Source organism: Babylonia areolata, chromosome 6 (genome assembly GCF_041734735.1).
Source record: "Babylonia areolata isolate BAREFJ2019XMU chromosome 6, ASM4173473v1, whole genome shotgun sequence".
Classification (NCBI taxonomy): domain Eukaryota; kingdom Metazoa; phylum Mollusca; class Gastropoda; order Neogastropoda; family Buccinidae; genus Babylonia; species Babylonia areolata.
Genome location: NC_134881.1, coordinates 37,728,410 through 37,745,909, shown reverse-complemented (window position 1 = coordinate 37,745,909; position 17,500 = coordinate 37,728,410). Strand labels below are relative to the sequence as shown.

General features: G+C 47.1%; 2 protein-coding genes across 11 annotated transcripts in view; both read right to left on the bottom strand.

Moving 5' to 3' along the window:
- The window catches only part of LOC143282987 (activating signal cointegrator 1 complex subunit 3-like), a 259,018-nt gene that overhangs the window by 169,665 nt on the left and 71,853 nt on the right, over window positions 1-17,500 (bottom strand). The gene's annotated exons all lie outside the window — the stretch shown is intronic.
- LOC143282990 (uncharacterized) overlaps window positions 7,040-17,500 on the bottom strand; it is a 20,493-nt gene continuing 10,032 nt past the window's right edge. For 3 of the 8 annotated variants that reach the window (XM_076588955.1, XM_076588954.1, XM_076588953.1), the window contains one exon: window positions 7,040-10,183. In XM_076588955.1, coding sequence (XP_076445070.1) covers window positions 8,111-8,470 — 360 coding nt within the window. In that variant the 5' untranslated portion in view covers window positions 8,471-10,183 and the 3' untranslated portion in view covers window positions 7,040-8,110. Of the gene's footprint in view, window positions 10,202-10,626; window positions 10,828-16,542; window positions 16,917-17,500 lie in introns of those variants that run through there. The other 5 variants (XM_076588950.1, XM_076588951.1, XM_076588957.1 and 2 more) reach the window with 5 other exon arrangements.

Below are 17,500 nucleotides of genomic sequence, written 5' to 3'. Positions count from 1 at the left end.
TTTATTTGTTCATGATCAGTTTACTCATTTACATGTACTCTCTCTCTCTCTCTTTCTCTCTCCTCACACACACACACACACACAGGTGGTGAGGGAGGAGTGAGGCAGGCAGACACACAGACACGTGTGTCTGTGTGTGTGTGTTTGTGTGTGTGCGTCTGTGTGTGTGTGTGTGTGTGTGTGTGTGTGTGTGTCTGTATACGCACACCTCTGTGCGTGCGTTATTTTCAATATTCTTTTTTTATGTTTCGTTTTGTTTTGTTTTTTGTCCACCTCAAACACCATCTCGCCCATATCCATACAGGGTTCCTGTACACAGCTGTCATCACCAATCCTGCACATCTTGGTGGTTTACGAGGTGGGGTTCTCCTCCTCCTTCCTCTTTTCCTCCTTCTCCCCCCTCTTGAGTCCTGTTCCTCCCTCTCATCTTCCTCCTCCTCGTTTCCCTCCTTCTTATCCTCCTTCTCTTCCTCACCTCTCCTCTACCTCTTCCCTTCTTGTCCTCCTCAGTTCTATGCCTCCTCCTCTTCCTCTTTCTCCTCTTCTTCTTCTTCCCTCCTTGTTCTATTCCTCCCTCTCCTCTTCCCTCCTTGTCTTCCTCGATCTATTCCTGCTTCTCCTCTTCTCTTTCCTCCTTGTCTTCCTCGTTCTATTCCTCCCTCTCCTCTTCTTCTTCTTTCCTTGTCCTCCTCGTTCTATTCCTCCCTCTCCTCTTCTCTTCCCTCCTTGTCCTCCTCGTTCTATTCCTGCTTCTCCTCTTCTTCCCTCCTTGTCCTCCTCGTTCTATTCCTCCTTCTCCTCTTCTTCCCTCCTTGTCCTCCTCGTTCTATTCCTCCTTCTCGTCTTCTTCCCTCCTTGTCCTCCTCGTTCTATTCCTCCCTCTCCTCTTCTCTTCCCTCCTTGTCCTCCTCGTTCTATTCCTCCTTCTCCTCTTCTTCCCTCCTTGTCCTCCTCGTTCTATTCCTCCTTCTCCTCTTCTTCCCTCCTTGTCCTCCTCGTTCTATTCCTCCCTCTCCTCTTCTCTTCCCTCCTTGTCCTCGTTCTATTTCTCCCTCTCCTCTTCCCTCCTTGTCCTCCTCGTTCTATTCCTCCCTCTCCTCTTCTCTTCCCTCCTTGTCCTCGTTCTATTCCTCCCTCTCCTCTTCTCTTCCCTCCTTGTCCTCGTTCTATTCCTCCATCTCCTCTCCTCTTCCCTTCTTGTCCTCCTCGTTCCATTCATCCCTCTCCTCTTCCCTCCTTGTCCTCCTCGTTCTATTCCTCCCTCTCCTCTTCCCTCCTTGTCCTCCTCGTTCTATTCATCCCTCTCCTCTTCCCTCCTTGTCCTCCTCGTTCTATTCCTCCCTCTCCTCTTCCCTCCTTGTCCTCCTCGTTCTATTCATCCCTCTCCTCTCCTCTTCCCTCCTCGTTCTATTCATCCCTCTCCTCTTCCCTCCTTGTCCTCCTCGTTCTATTCATCCCTCTCCTCTTCCCTCCTTGTCCTCCTCGTTCCATTCATCCCTCTCCTCTTCCCTCCTTGTCCTCCTCGTTCTATTCATCCCTCTCCTCTTCCCTCCTTGTCCTCGTTCCATTCATCCCTCTCCTCTTCCCTCCTTGTCCTCCTCGTTCTATTCATCCCTCTCCTCTTCCCTCCTTGTCCTCCTCGTTCTATTCATCCCTCTCCTCTTCTCTTCCCTCCTTGTCCTCCTCGTTCTATTCATCCTTCTCCCCCCCCCTTCCTCCTCATTCTCCTCTTTCTCCTTCTCTTCAGTCCTCTTCCGTCCATCCTTATCCACCTCCTCCTCATTCTCCTCATTCTCCTTCTCTTCAGTCCTCTTCCGTCCATCCTTATCCACCTCCTCCTCATTCTCCTTCTCTTCAGTCCTCTTCCGTCCATCCTTATCCACCTCCTCCTCATTCTCCTCTTTCTCCTTCTCTTCCGTCCATCCTTATCCACCTCCTCCTCATTCTCCTTCTCTTCAGTCCTCTTCCGTCCATCCTTATCCACCTCCTCCTCATTCTCCTCATTCTCCTTCTCTTCAGTCCTCTTCCGTCCATCCTTATCCACCTCCTTCTCTCTCTCATATTCCTCCTCCTCTTCCTTCTCCTCCTATTTCTCTTCCTCCTCCTTTTTCTCCTCTACTCCTCTTCCTTCTCCATTTTTTTTTCTATACCAAGTAAAGGGGAAGCGCAATCAGCTAGATGAGCCATGTCGAACTCTGGGTGTAGGCTATGTGCAGATGATTGTACTGGTGTGAATGCAGACATGTAACAAGCAACTCACTCCATTGCTGGCGCCACAGGCCCATAAACATGGACGCTCGAGTTAAAAGGTTAGTAAAATAATTAGCATCTCTCTCTCTCTCTCTCTCTCTCTCTCTCTCTCACACACACACACACACACACACACACACACACACACACACACACACACACAACGCGTCAAAGTAAACCGAAGACAATCAGGCTATGAGAAATACCTTTAATCATTCACATCAAACAATGACTAGCATGTAACCCAATGACTTGCAAATTCCACAGAACTGTTTGGTCTGTTCGCAAAACGAAACCAGCGTTCCGTTTTACAATATTCTGCAAATAGGTTCCAACCATCTTCAATCTGCGGAGACACGCGAAGTAAGAGAAGGGGCCCGGGGGTCGGGAGGAGGGGGGGGTGGGGTGGGGGGCGGGGTGGCGCGTACAGACAGAGAAAACGAACTGTCTAGACTGAATATGGAAGACGCGAGTTAGCTGCCAGACATACATCAGTCTTACAAATGTGGGAGAGAGAGAGGGAAAACCCACTCTCATCTACAGGGAAACCAGCCACACAACCAAACTGACGGCAAAAGAACAACAACAACAAAAACATAGGAGGTGGAGGAGAATAAGGAGGAGGAGGAGGTCAGACTTTCGTCTTCGGGTGGTGGCACTGTAATACCAGTATCATGTGCTATTTAATGGGACTACCAAAGTGATTCTCACACACACACACACACACACACACACACACACACACACACACACACACACACATCCATCACCTCTTTCTCATCACCTTTACATAATTATCTATTCATCGCCAGATCTATCACTTTATACCATATCACCTTAACACAGCTATGTATCACCGTATACTTCATCACCTTTCTACCCATTTTATCATCCCCATTCTCTATTACCTCTTCACCTCCATATTGACTACATCTTTTAATATATATATATATATATATATATAAAGGAACAAAGAGCATAAAAATTCCATATTCCTCATCTTGTCCACCCATCCCACTCCACACACACACTTCCCACGCACAAGTACGACCACCCCCTCCACGGAGCCCCACACCCCCAACCTCCCTCACCCACGGACACCCCCCGGACTCTTTCTTCCCACTCACAAACTATTTTACATGTTAACACATACAGCTGAAAGACAACTTAAAGTCAGTGATAAAACGTAAACACTTCCCGAAGAGGGGGCTAGGTGTGGGGGGGGTGAAGGGGTGGGGAGGTGGGGTGGAGGTAGGGGTGGAGGGTTGTTCGCTACATGGGGAAAAGTGTTCATTGTTGTGTCTGGCTTTTCCAGTGGGGGGGGGTCTTGAGGTGTTTGGATGTAGCACGAAACCTTTCCCTGGCCACCGTGTGTACGGCTGCTAACCTTTCATTTTATTCTATCTTATTTCTTTTCTTTATTTATTCTTTTTCTTTCTTTCTTTCTTTCTTTTTTCTTTTTTTTTTTTTTTTTGTCACTGGCTTTTTCTGTCACCTTTAAACGCCCCTTATCACCGCCCCTCTCTGCTACCCTTAGACACCCGTCACCTCTTTGTACTGGCCACATCTATCACCTCTTTCTCATCACCTTTACATAATTATCTAGTTATCGCCAGATCTATCACTTTATACTCTATCACCTTAACACAGCTATGTATCACCATATACGTCATCACCTTTACACTTTTTTTTTGATCATCCCCGCCACTCTGTTACCTCTTCACCTCCATATTTGACCACATCTGTTAATATATATACTGTAGCACATATATATGTATCTACTGATCACCACATACTTTACCACCTGGACACATCCGTTTATCAACTCATTCACCTTTGCGACTCTGTGTATCACCAGATCTATCACCGCAGACTTTATCACCTTTACACCTCTGTTCATCACGTCATTCTCTATCACTTTAAAATGTACAGGGACACCATATCTATCACTATATTTTATTACATCTACCTATCACCGCGTACTTGATCACCTCCACACCTCTATATATCACCACCATTCTCTTGTCATTTTTAGACATCTATGATCACTGAAATATTGTTTTTTCATAAAGATGGTGCTTTCAGAGGGATTCAACAAACACCAGTGCGAATGGTGGAAGACTTTGTTTAAGCATAACTATTATGAAATGAAATTTACCCCCACTTCTCCCGTGCAGAGAGCTGTCTCTTTCGTTCCCCTCCCGTTTCCTATGCTGGCATGAAGGACGAAATGAACGCACACACGCACGCGCACACGCGCGCGTGCGCGCGCACACGCACACACACAAAAAAAAAAAAAAAAAAAACAAACAAAAAAACTAGTAGCTGAGGAAAACAAGTCCAGGTTACAACTAAACAATACTTCCGTTATTTCAAAATAATTTTGCAAAGATTAAACTGGGAAATGTAAAAATGATTATAGAGAAATCCTTCCAAGATTGCAACTGTGGGTCGTTTGAATTCTCTATAAGGGAGAGAGCCAACCGTATGCCTAATATGACTGCAGTGTATACAAGCCGACTGGTCTTGCCCTTATGCTGATCCCCATCCCTTCATTATACCATTAACAACGTACGCCTATTGACCACAAATTATACTTAATTGCTCTATTCATCCAAAGCTAACCACCAAAACGAGCCTGAGTCAGTGGACTGAGAACGGGATGGGGGTGGTGAGAGTACTGGGGTGGGCGGTGTGGGTAGGGCGATGTCACTAAAACCGGACCGGACGATGAAGCACACACACACACACACACATACTAGCACCACAGCCCACTCAAACTATTGCCCAGAATGGACATGTCATAACATACAGCTGTACATGTGCACGACTCGCCCTACCCGAACTGCCAGTAACAACCATGCTGATATCAGTCATCTCTACACGATCCAGAAAAGCAGCTGAAGTGAACAGCAAGGACGGGGAGATGGGGAGGGGGGACAGGCGGGGGGTGGGGGGGCGGGGGGCAGAGAAAGGAGAACGGTGGCACACAAAGCGGAAAACAAAAATCATGTCACAAGGGACTGCTTCAGACTGAAAGTCAAGGAAAGTCTGGAATGCTTCGGACTGAAATGGAAGGAAAGAATCATGCGTGGAATGCTTCCAACTGAAAGTCAGGAAAGTTTGGAATCTTTATGACTGAAAATGAAGCCAGGAATCATGTATGGAATGCTTCGAACTGAGTGTCAAGGAAAGTTGGAATGACTCGGATGAAAATGGAAGGAAAGAATCGTGTTTGGAATGCTTCGAAATGAGAGTCAAGCAAAGTTTGGAATGCTTCGAATGCAAAGGTAAGGAATGTGTCGAATCATAATGATGAAATATAAAACAAACCCAACTAGAAGGGAAAGAATCCATGGGATGACTCATCCTGAATGGGGTGGAATGCGTCAACTGTTCCAATCAAGGCTGCTGGGCTGTGAAAAGCTTCCAATTGAAAAGAACTGGTGAAGGGAATGTGTGGAATGCTTCCAACACCAACACTTTCAAACGATGAAAAACGAGAAACAGTCCACAATGGAACCATCTCAAACAGACCACAACCAGCTTCACTTTTATAATGTATAACAGTCTGGCCGTTAGTTCATGAGTTATGGTCACAGCCAAGGCACTGAACAAATCAATAACACCGCACAGGTGAAGTGCGTTCAAAAAAAAAAAAAAAAAAAAAAAATATGCACGTACTCTCTCTCTCTCTTTCCCTCTCTGCGCGCGCGCGCGCGCGCGTGTATCTCTCTCTCTCTCTCTCTCTCTGTGTGTGCGTGTGTGTGTCTGTGTCTGTGTCTGTGTGCTTTGCATGCAGTAACACGCAAGACACATGAAAATTTCAATAAAAACTGACAAACCTAGTAATGTTGGAATCTGAGAATAATTATATATGCACCAAGAAATGCACCATTTCATGTGTGAAATAATTCACGAGGCACGTGTATAAGTCGCAATTTAGCAGACAATAGATATATATTGATACATGAAAATTATGCACCATTTTGTGTTTTAAAACCACACTCCACAAAAACACGAACATGGACATGGCAATATTTTGGTGACTGAACAGCACACATTCCCATAGCTGATTCTTAAGTACACACGGACTCAACATGCTTTGTGCAGTCCCTCTTGGTAACATGTTTTAACTATAACACCATTTCAAGAAACATCGTACCACACGAAATGGATTCAATGTATGCTGAATAAACATGATTATGTTAGTGCTGACAAGGGAACAAGCACTGTCATTCAAAAACCTGCACGGAATCATAAAGTATCAGACACATCCAACCATTCACAACCCCTAATTTCACAACACACTGCAGTATGTGCTTTGGGGCAGTGTGGCAAAATCCGAGAGACGTTGGACTTCTGGTCCAGGGCTCACCAAAGATCAGGGTTCGAGGCCACTTCTCGGTATGGTGTCGAGTCCCAATGAAAGGCACTTCACTCCCATTTTCCTTTATGCACATGCATGGGTGTCTGACTTTAGGGAAGGTAAAAAAAAAGATGGAGGGAGTGGGTTGCACCCCCGCTTTCCAATGCCGTGCCCAAGAAACAATCAGTTAACTGCCTCTGGCTGAAAAAGGCGACTGTGGGACCTTTGACTTGAAACCCCTTTTTGTGTGACAGACCAAATATTAAAATTATCTACAGAACCCCCCCCACCCCCCACTCATACATAATAACAAAAATGCTTCCCAAATATTCACCATCTCGTCATATGTGAAAAAGATTTTTTCCAATGAAATGCCTTGTAAGGAAGTAAACTTTTAAAAAAAATAATTAAATTTAAAAAAAAAGGGGAGGGGGTGGAATACACCAGTTTTTTATCACTGACCCACAGTCAGTGTCACAATACAGCACGCCCTGCCCACACTGCAGGCATCACAAGTGACCACAGGTCAGCATCATACAATACATAGTGACTGTCCACCACACAACCAGGGGACTGCAAGGACGATGACTACAGATTCACTGTCGTGGATTGGGCAATGCTACTGGCAAACAGTTTTCCACCCACATTCGAAATCTCAACAGTGTTTTTCTTTCGACAGTTCAACATATGTGAACTGAGACCAAGATGATTCTTATATCAACATCAAACAAACAAGTTAATTACACGCCCCAAGGCTGAAACATTCGGCTGACCGTAAAAGCGTGATCTGGGTTCGATTCCCAGTCTCGCCCTTTCTCCCAAGTTTGACAGGATAATCAAACTGAGTGTCTAGTCATTCGCATTAGACGATGATAAACCAGGGTCCCGTGTGCAACACGCACTTGGCGCACTGAAAAAGAACCTACAGCAACGAGAGTGTTGCCCTCTGGCGGAATTCTGTAGAAGAAATCCACTCTGATAGGTGCACAAGTGTGCATGCATGCACTTAATGCCTGACTAGCGCGCTGGGTTTTCCTGCTGTTAGGCATCTACCTAGCAGATGTGGTGTAGCGTATATAGATGTATGTGCTTACTTAGGTCTTTCAGCCGAGCTGGGGTATAGACCGTCAACAAGAGACCTCCTGTTCCTCCGAACAGACCGTGTTCCTCACCAGGCAGTGACAGTCCAGGTTCCTCACTGAGTGAAGAACACCTTCACTTCACACCAAGGCCCCATTGCATTTAAGTAAAAAATAGCAGCGCAGTTTGCTTAGCGTCAAGAATCGTCCTGAGTCAACGTGGACTCTGGGGAATCAGACTAGGCTGGGCGCTGCTAAAACCGTTTATGCAATCCAACCCAGACTCTTGCCTGAACACAAAGAGGTACTGTGAACACACATATATATAAACTCAAAACGCAACGTACACATGTAATGTATGCACACACACACACACACACACACACACACACACACACACACACACTGACAGTCATCCCTCCTCTTCCCGAGCTGCCCGGGGCCGTGCCTCCTGAAGACGCAGGATGGATGTCTCCAGACGCTGGATGGAGTCGCTGAGCCGCCTGACCTCCTCCCCTCTCAGCTTCAGCCCCCGCGTCAGGTTCCGCACCTCCCGCACCCGCTCCCCCACCTCCCGCCCCACGCGCTCCTTCTCCCGGGAGATCCTGTCCAGCAGCAGCAGGTGGGGGTCGGAACGGGGGTGGGTGGAGGGCAGGAGGGGTAGGGGGGAGGGCGAGGTGAGATGCATCAGGATGAGGGTCAGGTCCAGCATGGCCACTAGCGCCAACACCTGCCACGAGGCCAGGTGGGGCAGCATGCCCACCAACTCCATCCTCCTCAACACCACAGCACAGCACACCTGGTCTTCAGGGACGTCTACCGGCAACCCCTGTCACCCGGAGCACACTGTGTGCGCACGGCTCCCTCACACCGTCACTATGGACCACAACTGATAAAGACGCCACTGGAGGACCCGGGTAAGAGTCTGTTTGCCTCGGTAAAACGTGAGTGGGCGTCCGGCACACTGCACAAGACAGACGTCTTGAGGGGAGTCGCCTGTTGTTCTCCTTCTATACCAGCACAGGACTCCCGTCCCCGCTGTGGACCTGTCTGATGCGGCACCACTTGTTAGTGTGTACACGGCCCGCTTATCACCACCCGCTTGTCTCGGCAACCTGTGCTGGCTTCTCAACTGTTGGTACCTTGCCTTGGCGCAAAGTTAGGGAAGTGTCTTCTGCAAGCAGCACTCTACCTTACTTTGGCACTTACAACTATCGACTGCGGATCAGTTTACTTTGGCACACTTTCGGTAAAAATGTCAACTGTGAACACTTTTGCACTTTTTTCACACAACATCAGCAGTAGACCAATTTGCTTTTGGCACAACTTCAGTAAAATGTCGACTGTGGACCCACTGTCTTTTGGCACAATGTCCATAAACCGTCAACAGTAGACCAATTTGGCACAACTTCAGGAAATACTGTCAATGGACAATTTCGTTTGGCACAACTTTCAGACAGTACCCGTTCAACCTGTTGGCCCATCCGTAAACAGAATGTCAATACTGGACCAAGATGTTTTGGCACAAAACGGACCGACAACACCTTGGCACAACTGTCTGTTGTACACGCGCCCCCTGCCTTGCGTTACAGCCGTTGACTGGCTCCTGCGACGTATGCATCCAGATCCAGACAATGACACCTATACATCAGAGTCTCGTGGATCAATGATACTTGCGAGGAAATGCAGATACTTCCGTGTTGGTCAGTGCTACAAGTCTGCTGTCCTGTCTTAAGCACCGGCACATGCCCAGTCGGTTCATGTACACACGTCAACGGTACTCACGTTTTCAAGAACACGCACGTCCGGATCATAGTATGTTGTTTCTCACAGCTTTCTGTAAAACCGCTAATTCACGTTCTGGGCAACGGCTGAAAGTGAGCCAAGAAGGTGAGCGGAATGGGCACACTGTTGTAATAAGTGTTCTTGGCTTTCAACTGGTCAGGTCTCCCCGTCTGTCGTTTATTTCTTTCTTTCTTTTTTTTCCTTCCTTTTTCCTAACCCAAATCCTGTGGCATCAGTCAAGCGTGACCGTTTCTTTATGGCTGTCTCCAGTCACGAAGCAGAAAACACTGTGGCTTTGTTATAAATTCAATATGCACACAAACTCTTATCTCCGGGTTCCCTTGTCTTGCCTGGAGGTCACGCTTGCTAATATGTCATGCAACTATCAATGTCACCACGCCTCACACACACGCTGTTATCCAAAAGATGCCTCGCCAATGTTTGAACGAAGACCAGGTCTGTTTTTCTCCAAAGTTTGCAGCGGAGTGGAAGCCAGTGTTAAAAGTTCACATTGTGAGAATAGTATGTACACACACACCAAGTCTCTACAGTAAGCGCCTCGAACACCAACGCACAGTTAACGCACAGTTATTAGATGTGGCGCACTTAGTCCGGTGGTGTGTGAATGCACACGATCATTCACGTGGTCCACTCGGGCGACGTGTAAGGTTCTCCGCTACTCGGCGTTCCGCTTTCTGAACTGAAACACAACGCGCGGCTGTTCATAGAAAACACCCTATGCAGTATGTTTGTTTTGTTTTGCAGTTGTTTTTTCTTTCTTTCTTTCTTTTTCCTACCGACAACTGAAATGAGCTGTGGACAACTACCTGTGCTGAGTTTACAGGCTGTGGCAGCCTGTCAGTCACTGCAAGCCTAACGAGTGGTTCTCCTGCTCTATAGCCTCCCCCCCCCCCCGCCTCCCCCCCTCCCTACCCTGTCCACATCTCGCTTCTGACACCCCCCACGCCCCCTCTCTCTCTCTCTCCACACACACACACTTACACACACTCATTCTCACTCACTCACACACTCACAAAATCTCTCTCTCTCTCTCTCTCTCTCTCATACACAGTCGCGCGCGCGCACACACACACAACACACACACGCGCGCGCGCGCACGCGCGCACACACACATATACACACCAAAAGGAATCCAGCTGTTTTCAGTTCATGACACTGACATAGGTGCAGAACGTGAGGCAGAGAGACAAACAGACGTGTTTCGATGATCAGCAAAGACCATATCTGCCCCCCTCACACTGCACCCTTGGCGAGAGGAACAAGTCCGTGTTCTCTGTCATGATAGTCATCTTGTCATGTCGCTATCCTCCCATCTCCCACCCACTGCACATCACACAGCAAGCAGCCCATTGCATCCTGTTTATTACACACAAACAATCCATACACAAACAATCCACACACACACACATGCACGCACGCGCGCGCATACACAAACAACACACATTCAACTAATACGCACGTACGCTCCCGCGCGCACACACACAACACACATTCAACTAACACGCACAAACGCTCCCGCGCGCGCGCACGCACGCACGCACGACGCGCACACACACACACACACACACACACACACACACAAACAAGCGCACGCAGGGACATTGAAGGCCAGAATGAGAGAATAAATCTCTCTCTCTCTCTCCCTCTCTCTCTCTCTCTGTCATCAATCTTTCTAATGTTCTTCAATGATCCAACGGCACAGAGCCCCCACCCCCACCCACTCCTCTCTTTCACTCTCTATCAATCACACGACCCTCCCTCCCTCCCAAATCCCGCGCCCAAACCAAAGGCAGCCTGGCCGGCCATATGAGTTGGTAATGGTCTGGTCGACAATAGTGCTTCAAGGTACTTTATTATTGGACTGACTGCTTGTCGTGGTGGGTTGGCGAGGACGACAGGCCGATAACATAAACACCTCCAGTACTCCTAATAACAATGGGTCACCTGTTGTGCTGCATGAACCGATCACACTAAGTTACAGTGACTATGAGAGGGACAGTGGGGGTGGGGGGTGGGGAGGGGAGACTATATTGTTTTATTGGTATTCAGTTATAGACTGCTGACAACAGCTGTTGTTGCCTGGCCCCTGTTCCAAAGCTAATTCGAAATCGAAACTTTTTTTCTTTTTTTTAAATGGGGGTGGGGGGGGGGGGCATGTTTTCACCTTACCCTCGTAAAGAAAATCTATGAATTAGTCTGGGGAATACAACAACAACAACAAAAAAAAAGAAGAAGAAAAAAAAGTAAATACAGTATACAAATCGCATAGCAACGACATCAACAACAACAACCGCGCGCGCGTGTGTGTGTTCGATTACGTCAAGACTAAGATTACGCCTAAAGCTGCCCGCACGTGAGTCAGTCACCAGTTTCCTTCATATCCCGATTGAGCGGAGAGGGGTCATTGGAGAGGGAGGAAGGGCGTGAAACTTCTCTACTTCGTTCACCCAGCTCTCTCTCTCTCTCTCTCTGAGAAAAGACAAGACGTGCTTAGTCTGTTATCCAATGAAAATAATGAAACTATAATTTTGCTTGCCAAATACATAGCAGAAGCTGTTAATATCAGGAAAAGGAAAATAGTAATAACACGTAATCATCATTAGTTATATGATTAGCCTGGTACAGCTGTGTACACTTGATGGTCACATTGTATGTTTATAGTCTATTGTATGCTGTTTCACTACTATGGTGTGCGTACGTGTATTGGCACATACACTAAGGTACGATTAAGTAATTTGGTTTTTTTAATTCAGTGATTGACATTATTTGCTTTATCTATTGTTGTTTGTTTTCTTTCATCCAATACAATGATGCTGCAACTTGGAATTGACCCCCTTGACATAAGGGCTGTAGTAAGGCCAACGTCAATAAAAAAATTAAAAAAATTTTAAAGCGTCTGAAAGCGTCTCTCCCTTTCTCTCTCTCTCACATGGAAGACAAATCACAAGGTTATGTATAGGCTTCTCCCAGCTTCAATCTCTGGCTCCCAAGCTGTCATTCTCTCCACCTCAAGTCCTCAAAATGGCCCCTTTTTGGATGGCCGAGTTTTAGGCAACAGTTTATCTCTCTACACCGTGCTGTCTGTCCACTGCAGGGGCTCTCCGTCTCAACGTGTGCCTGGTGACTGCCTCACGTTTCCTCTGCCACCCCCACATTGCACAGTGACTGTGCCTGTCGTCTTGGCAACCTCACGTTCCTCTCACTTCACACACACACACACACTGTATACATACGCACACATACACACTCACATACACACGTAACACACACACACACACACACACACACATATATATATATATATATATATATATATATTATATACAAACTTCTCTCTCTCTTTCTCTGGTGTGTGTGTGTGTTGTGTTGTGTTGTGTCGCGTTTAAGGAGGACGGATTGCACTTAACGTTTCGGCGCAAAGCGTATAACAGTGTCTCTCCTGTGGGTCAAACGTGTCGTTTTCACAAAAAGAACGCCTTCTGTAAAGATAGAAGATCTAGTTGCTGTGCGTAACAATCATGGACAATAATGCTTGCAATGAACGTTACCGAAAAGTAGTGCCTTCGACTAGTTCGAGCAGACAGTATTCATTAATCGCAGTACTGCACTTCACTCTGACGTTCCTCACTCCACTCAGGTGTGAATGGGTTGGGTACCTGACTTCGGTTAGGCAAGGTTAAAAGAGGCCGAGGGTGAGGACTGAACATTCTCTTCTTTTGCCCAGCCCTAGACACCGTGGATTATGAATTCACTGCCCGGACGAGCGCATTAGGCTATGGGACCTTTAACGGTTTTAGTTTGCTTCATTATACATTTTCACCATTAATTATTTTGTTGTCGTTCTGACGGGCACTCGCCGTGACAGTTCATGGCAAACATCTCAAGTGTTCACTGTTTGTGTGTGTGTGTTGTTTTTTTTAACACCCCCCACCCCGCACCCTTTCCTTACCTCTATTCCCCCACCCCCACCCTTTCCTGTTCCCTTTGCATGGACATGTGTGGTGTGCCCGTCCCTCTCCCAAACCTGCACCCACTCATCCACCCCACCACACACACATCTCTTCCCCCACCTCCACCCCCTTTCTGCATTCCACATGCTCCACATAACAAGACACTGTCACGTCTCGACATTTGTGTGAATTCACTTTTCTCACCAGGCTCCAGAGCAACAACACAATTCGAAAGTTAAACCACCCTCACAAGGAGTCACACCCCGTGAATCGTTCCCTGTTGTGCATTGTCCTGAACAAAATGTGTGACAACTCGTATTTTTAATGCATGTGCTCACTGCACACCCCCTTCATGAGGCTTCTACTTCATGATGGCTTTCGCTGAATAAAAAGTGTCCCTGTCTGTGTCTCCAACACACACACCGCACCCCCAACTCTCTCTCCCTCTTGAGTGCTGTAGTGTGGAGACACACGTCTGAAGTTTAGCCCTGGGGCGTATCTTCGTGCTCGGTTGAAACACAGAGTACAATGAACATACATACCGTGCTGCTTCTTCGCTGTTGACACAATAGGAGTGACTCACCCGCATGGCCAGCAGCTACAGCTATTAATTTTTCATCACTGTATTCATGATCACTGATCACATACATCTCTTTTGTCATTCCTGGTCTTTTTCTTCTGCCCCATCCCCACCCTGTCTCTCCTTAAGATTTAAAATGAAATGGTAAGTATGTCGAAAGCCTACCTTTCATTATCATCTTTTATTTTATTTTATTGAAATCTGCGGGGTTTTTTAATTTTGTGTGTGTGTGTGTGTGTGTGTGTGTGTGTGTGTGTGTGTGTGTGTGTGTTTTGTTTTGTCTTTGTTTTGTTTTTACTACTGTGAATCATTTCCTTCTCACACATATATAATAAATACGAAATCAATCTCTCTCTCTCTCTCTCTCTCTCTCTCCCCTCCGGTACCTCCCCAGCTACCCACCCCCCCACACACACATATAAAGAGAGAGAGAGACTTAAGTGTTGTTGGGTGGACATACCTGTGTAAACACTGAATAATGAAACAGGCCCAGTGTGTTTCACAGTTGAATGAAAGCAGAAGCCGTCATCTTCACGGATGACAGAGCAGTTGTATTCAACACTCAACATCGGCTGTGTGCAGTCATCGGTAAACTCAGGGTGTGACCAAACCTGGTCTTTCCAAACTTATTGCTGAAGATGGAATAATCTATATAAATATTTCTGTATTCTTAAAGGGCTCGATTCCGCAGTCATATGTCCATCACGATACATAATTATTAACCATCTAAGTACGTACATAAATAGTAACACTTTTGTTGTTGTTGCTGGGTTGTATTTTTGTTGTTGTTGTTGTTTTTGTGGTTTTTTAACAGAGAGAGAGAGAGGATGGGAGGGGTGTGCATACACACAGTGCGCAAACACACGAGCAGCATGAATGAAAATTTAGAGGACAACGCTTGCTCCATTATATAAATGTTCAGTGAAGTAAAGTAAACGTACGTGTGTCAGTCTCAGTGAGTGCGCGCGCGCGCGCGCACGTGTGTGTGTGTGTGTGTGTGTGTGTGTGCGCGCGCGCGCGCGCGTGCGTGTGAGTCTCTGTGTGTGAGGCAGAGATAGAGTGTGCCTGTGTGGGAGAAAGAAAGATAGAGAGAAACAGAAAGGAAGAGACACAGAGAGAGAAAGTGTGTGTGAGTGTGTGTGAATACCCTGCGCGCTCATCTTATCCCCCCCACCCCCACCCCCGCGCACCCCCCCCCCCCCTCCCCAAAATCCCCTTATATTAGAAAGATACTACCAACTGGGACTCTCACTATTGTTTGAGGACGACCCTTCTACTATCTTTAGTCAATATTGACTGCCCTAGGTTTCCTATAAGTGAACATCTCTCTCTCTCTCTCTCACTCTCTCATGCCAGTCACAAACCCCATCTTTTTCAACATCTGTGACCAGATACACGTGTTGGGGTGAATGAGATGAGGCTCAAGACGCAATCGATCTCCACAAAGCAAATAAATATTTAGAAAGAAACAGAATGGGGGCCGGGGGGGGGGGAGAGCAAAAAAAGGAGGGGGGGAGACAGAGAGACTGAGAGCTGGAGAAATACAGACAAAAGATACTTCGACATGAGACAGACACAGACATGCAGAGACAGAAAAAGACACAGAGACAGAGACTTGGAGAAAGAGGGGGAAGAGACAGAGACAGAGACACACAAGGAGGGGGGAGAAAGAGCGACAGAGAAAGATACTTTGACATGTTACTGACAAATTGTTCTTTGACATACCGTTATTCTATTGACAATGTGTGACAAGAGACAGACAGACAGACAGACAGAAAGAATGAGTATAAAAAAAAAAAGAAAAAAAAAGGACATACAAAGAGAGAGCAACAACCACTAAAATAAAATTTTTAAAAGACAAATTCAAGAAGTTTGATGTTTCCCTGCCGAAATAACAATGTATACAGCACTGACATAAGCACTCACAATATGACTGAATGGGAAGAGGAGGAGAGGAGGGTGGGAGGAAGTAAGGATTAAAAAAACACGTCAGCCTTGAAGGGTAGAGCCCAACTGCCACAAGTACACCCTCAACACACACCCTGCACAAGCGCTTCCACTTTTGACAGTTTGTTACACTTACAGTCACGGCCGACCCAAAACTTACGGCTCCAAAATAACGACAGCTGACCCCCACCCCCACCCCCCCCCCCCTCCAAAAAAAAAAAAAAAATTGCTACAGCAAGCACGAAGCCACATCCACCCCACCGAAAACATGCATCCGTCAGTCTCGGGTAGACTTGCGGTCTGGGTGGTGATTGTTACGGCGTCGGGTATGGCTGGCCACACGGGAGTGACAGTCTGTGCACAGGTGAAGTCTTGACTGTAGTCTGATCCCCCCACGCACCCACACCCAACACACACACACACACACACACAACCACGTTTCTTCCTTTTGACAGTCACAATCAAAGAAATCACTACGTGAACATTTTCCATCATAGCGACAAAAAAAATCCAGTGCTAGACACAAATCATCCACAAAACCTCGCCACTTTGGGCACTTACTTTTGCTTTGCTTCTCTCTTTCCCTAAGTCTTTTCCTTACACGTAGTTTCGGAGCGTCTCGACTGAATCTTCTGTCGATACTTTAAGCACAGAGGTACACACACACACACACACACACACACACACACCAATGTGACCAAAGAGAGGTGATGCAGTCAAACAACAACAGCTCATCAAGGCGCAGGCAACTCAGTGAGGGGCTGTCCAAAGCGCCCAACACCCTGACACACCAACACACCTATAATAATCCACACTCTGTAGTCCCCAACCACCACAATACGCAGTACGTCTGTCCTCTTCCAAACGTCCTCGCCAACTGGAGCAACAACTGAGCATACACTGAGAGAGGACATCGACAGAAAGTATCAGCTCACACAGCTTTTCTAAAAACTCCCCCTACACACACGTCCACACGAAATTCGTTTCCCCCTTCCCCTCCATGCCCCCGCTATCAGCCCCCCCCCTCCCCTCCCCAGTCTGTCTCTCCAACACAGGTGAGGAGGGAGGTGAAAGGAAAGTGTTGACACAGAGCCAGTGTCTCCACAGGTGACTGGGCAGCCAAGACGGGTAACGTTTATATGGTCTGCCTATTTCTCCTTAACTATTTCTCCTTAACGTGTGTGTGTTTGCTGTGTGTGAATGTGTGTGTATGTTCGCGTGCGTGCCTGCTCAGACACTGCTTTTACAAGCGTGCGCGCCCAAAGAGTTCGAAAGCCCAAGCGTGAAACTCACTCCCCACCTCCACCATCCTTCCCCCTCCTCCCCCGATCTCACACTATCTTTGTTAAAGTATTCACACACACAACCCTCCCCCCCCCCCCCCGACCACCGACCCAATCCCTACTTACTGCAGGTCACGTACGTTTCACAGGACAGCAAAATGTGAAAGGCTGGGACAGCGGCACGTTTTGTGTGCCACACACACACACTATAACACACACACTGCTCTCTAAGTTAG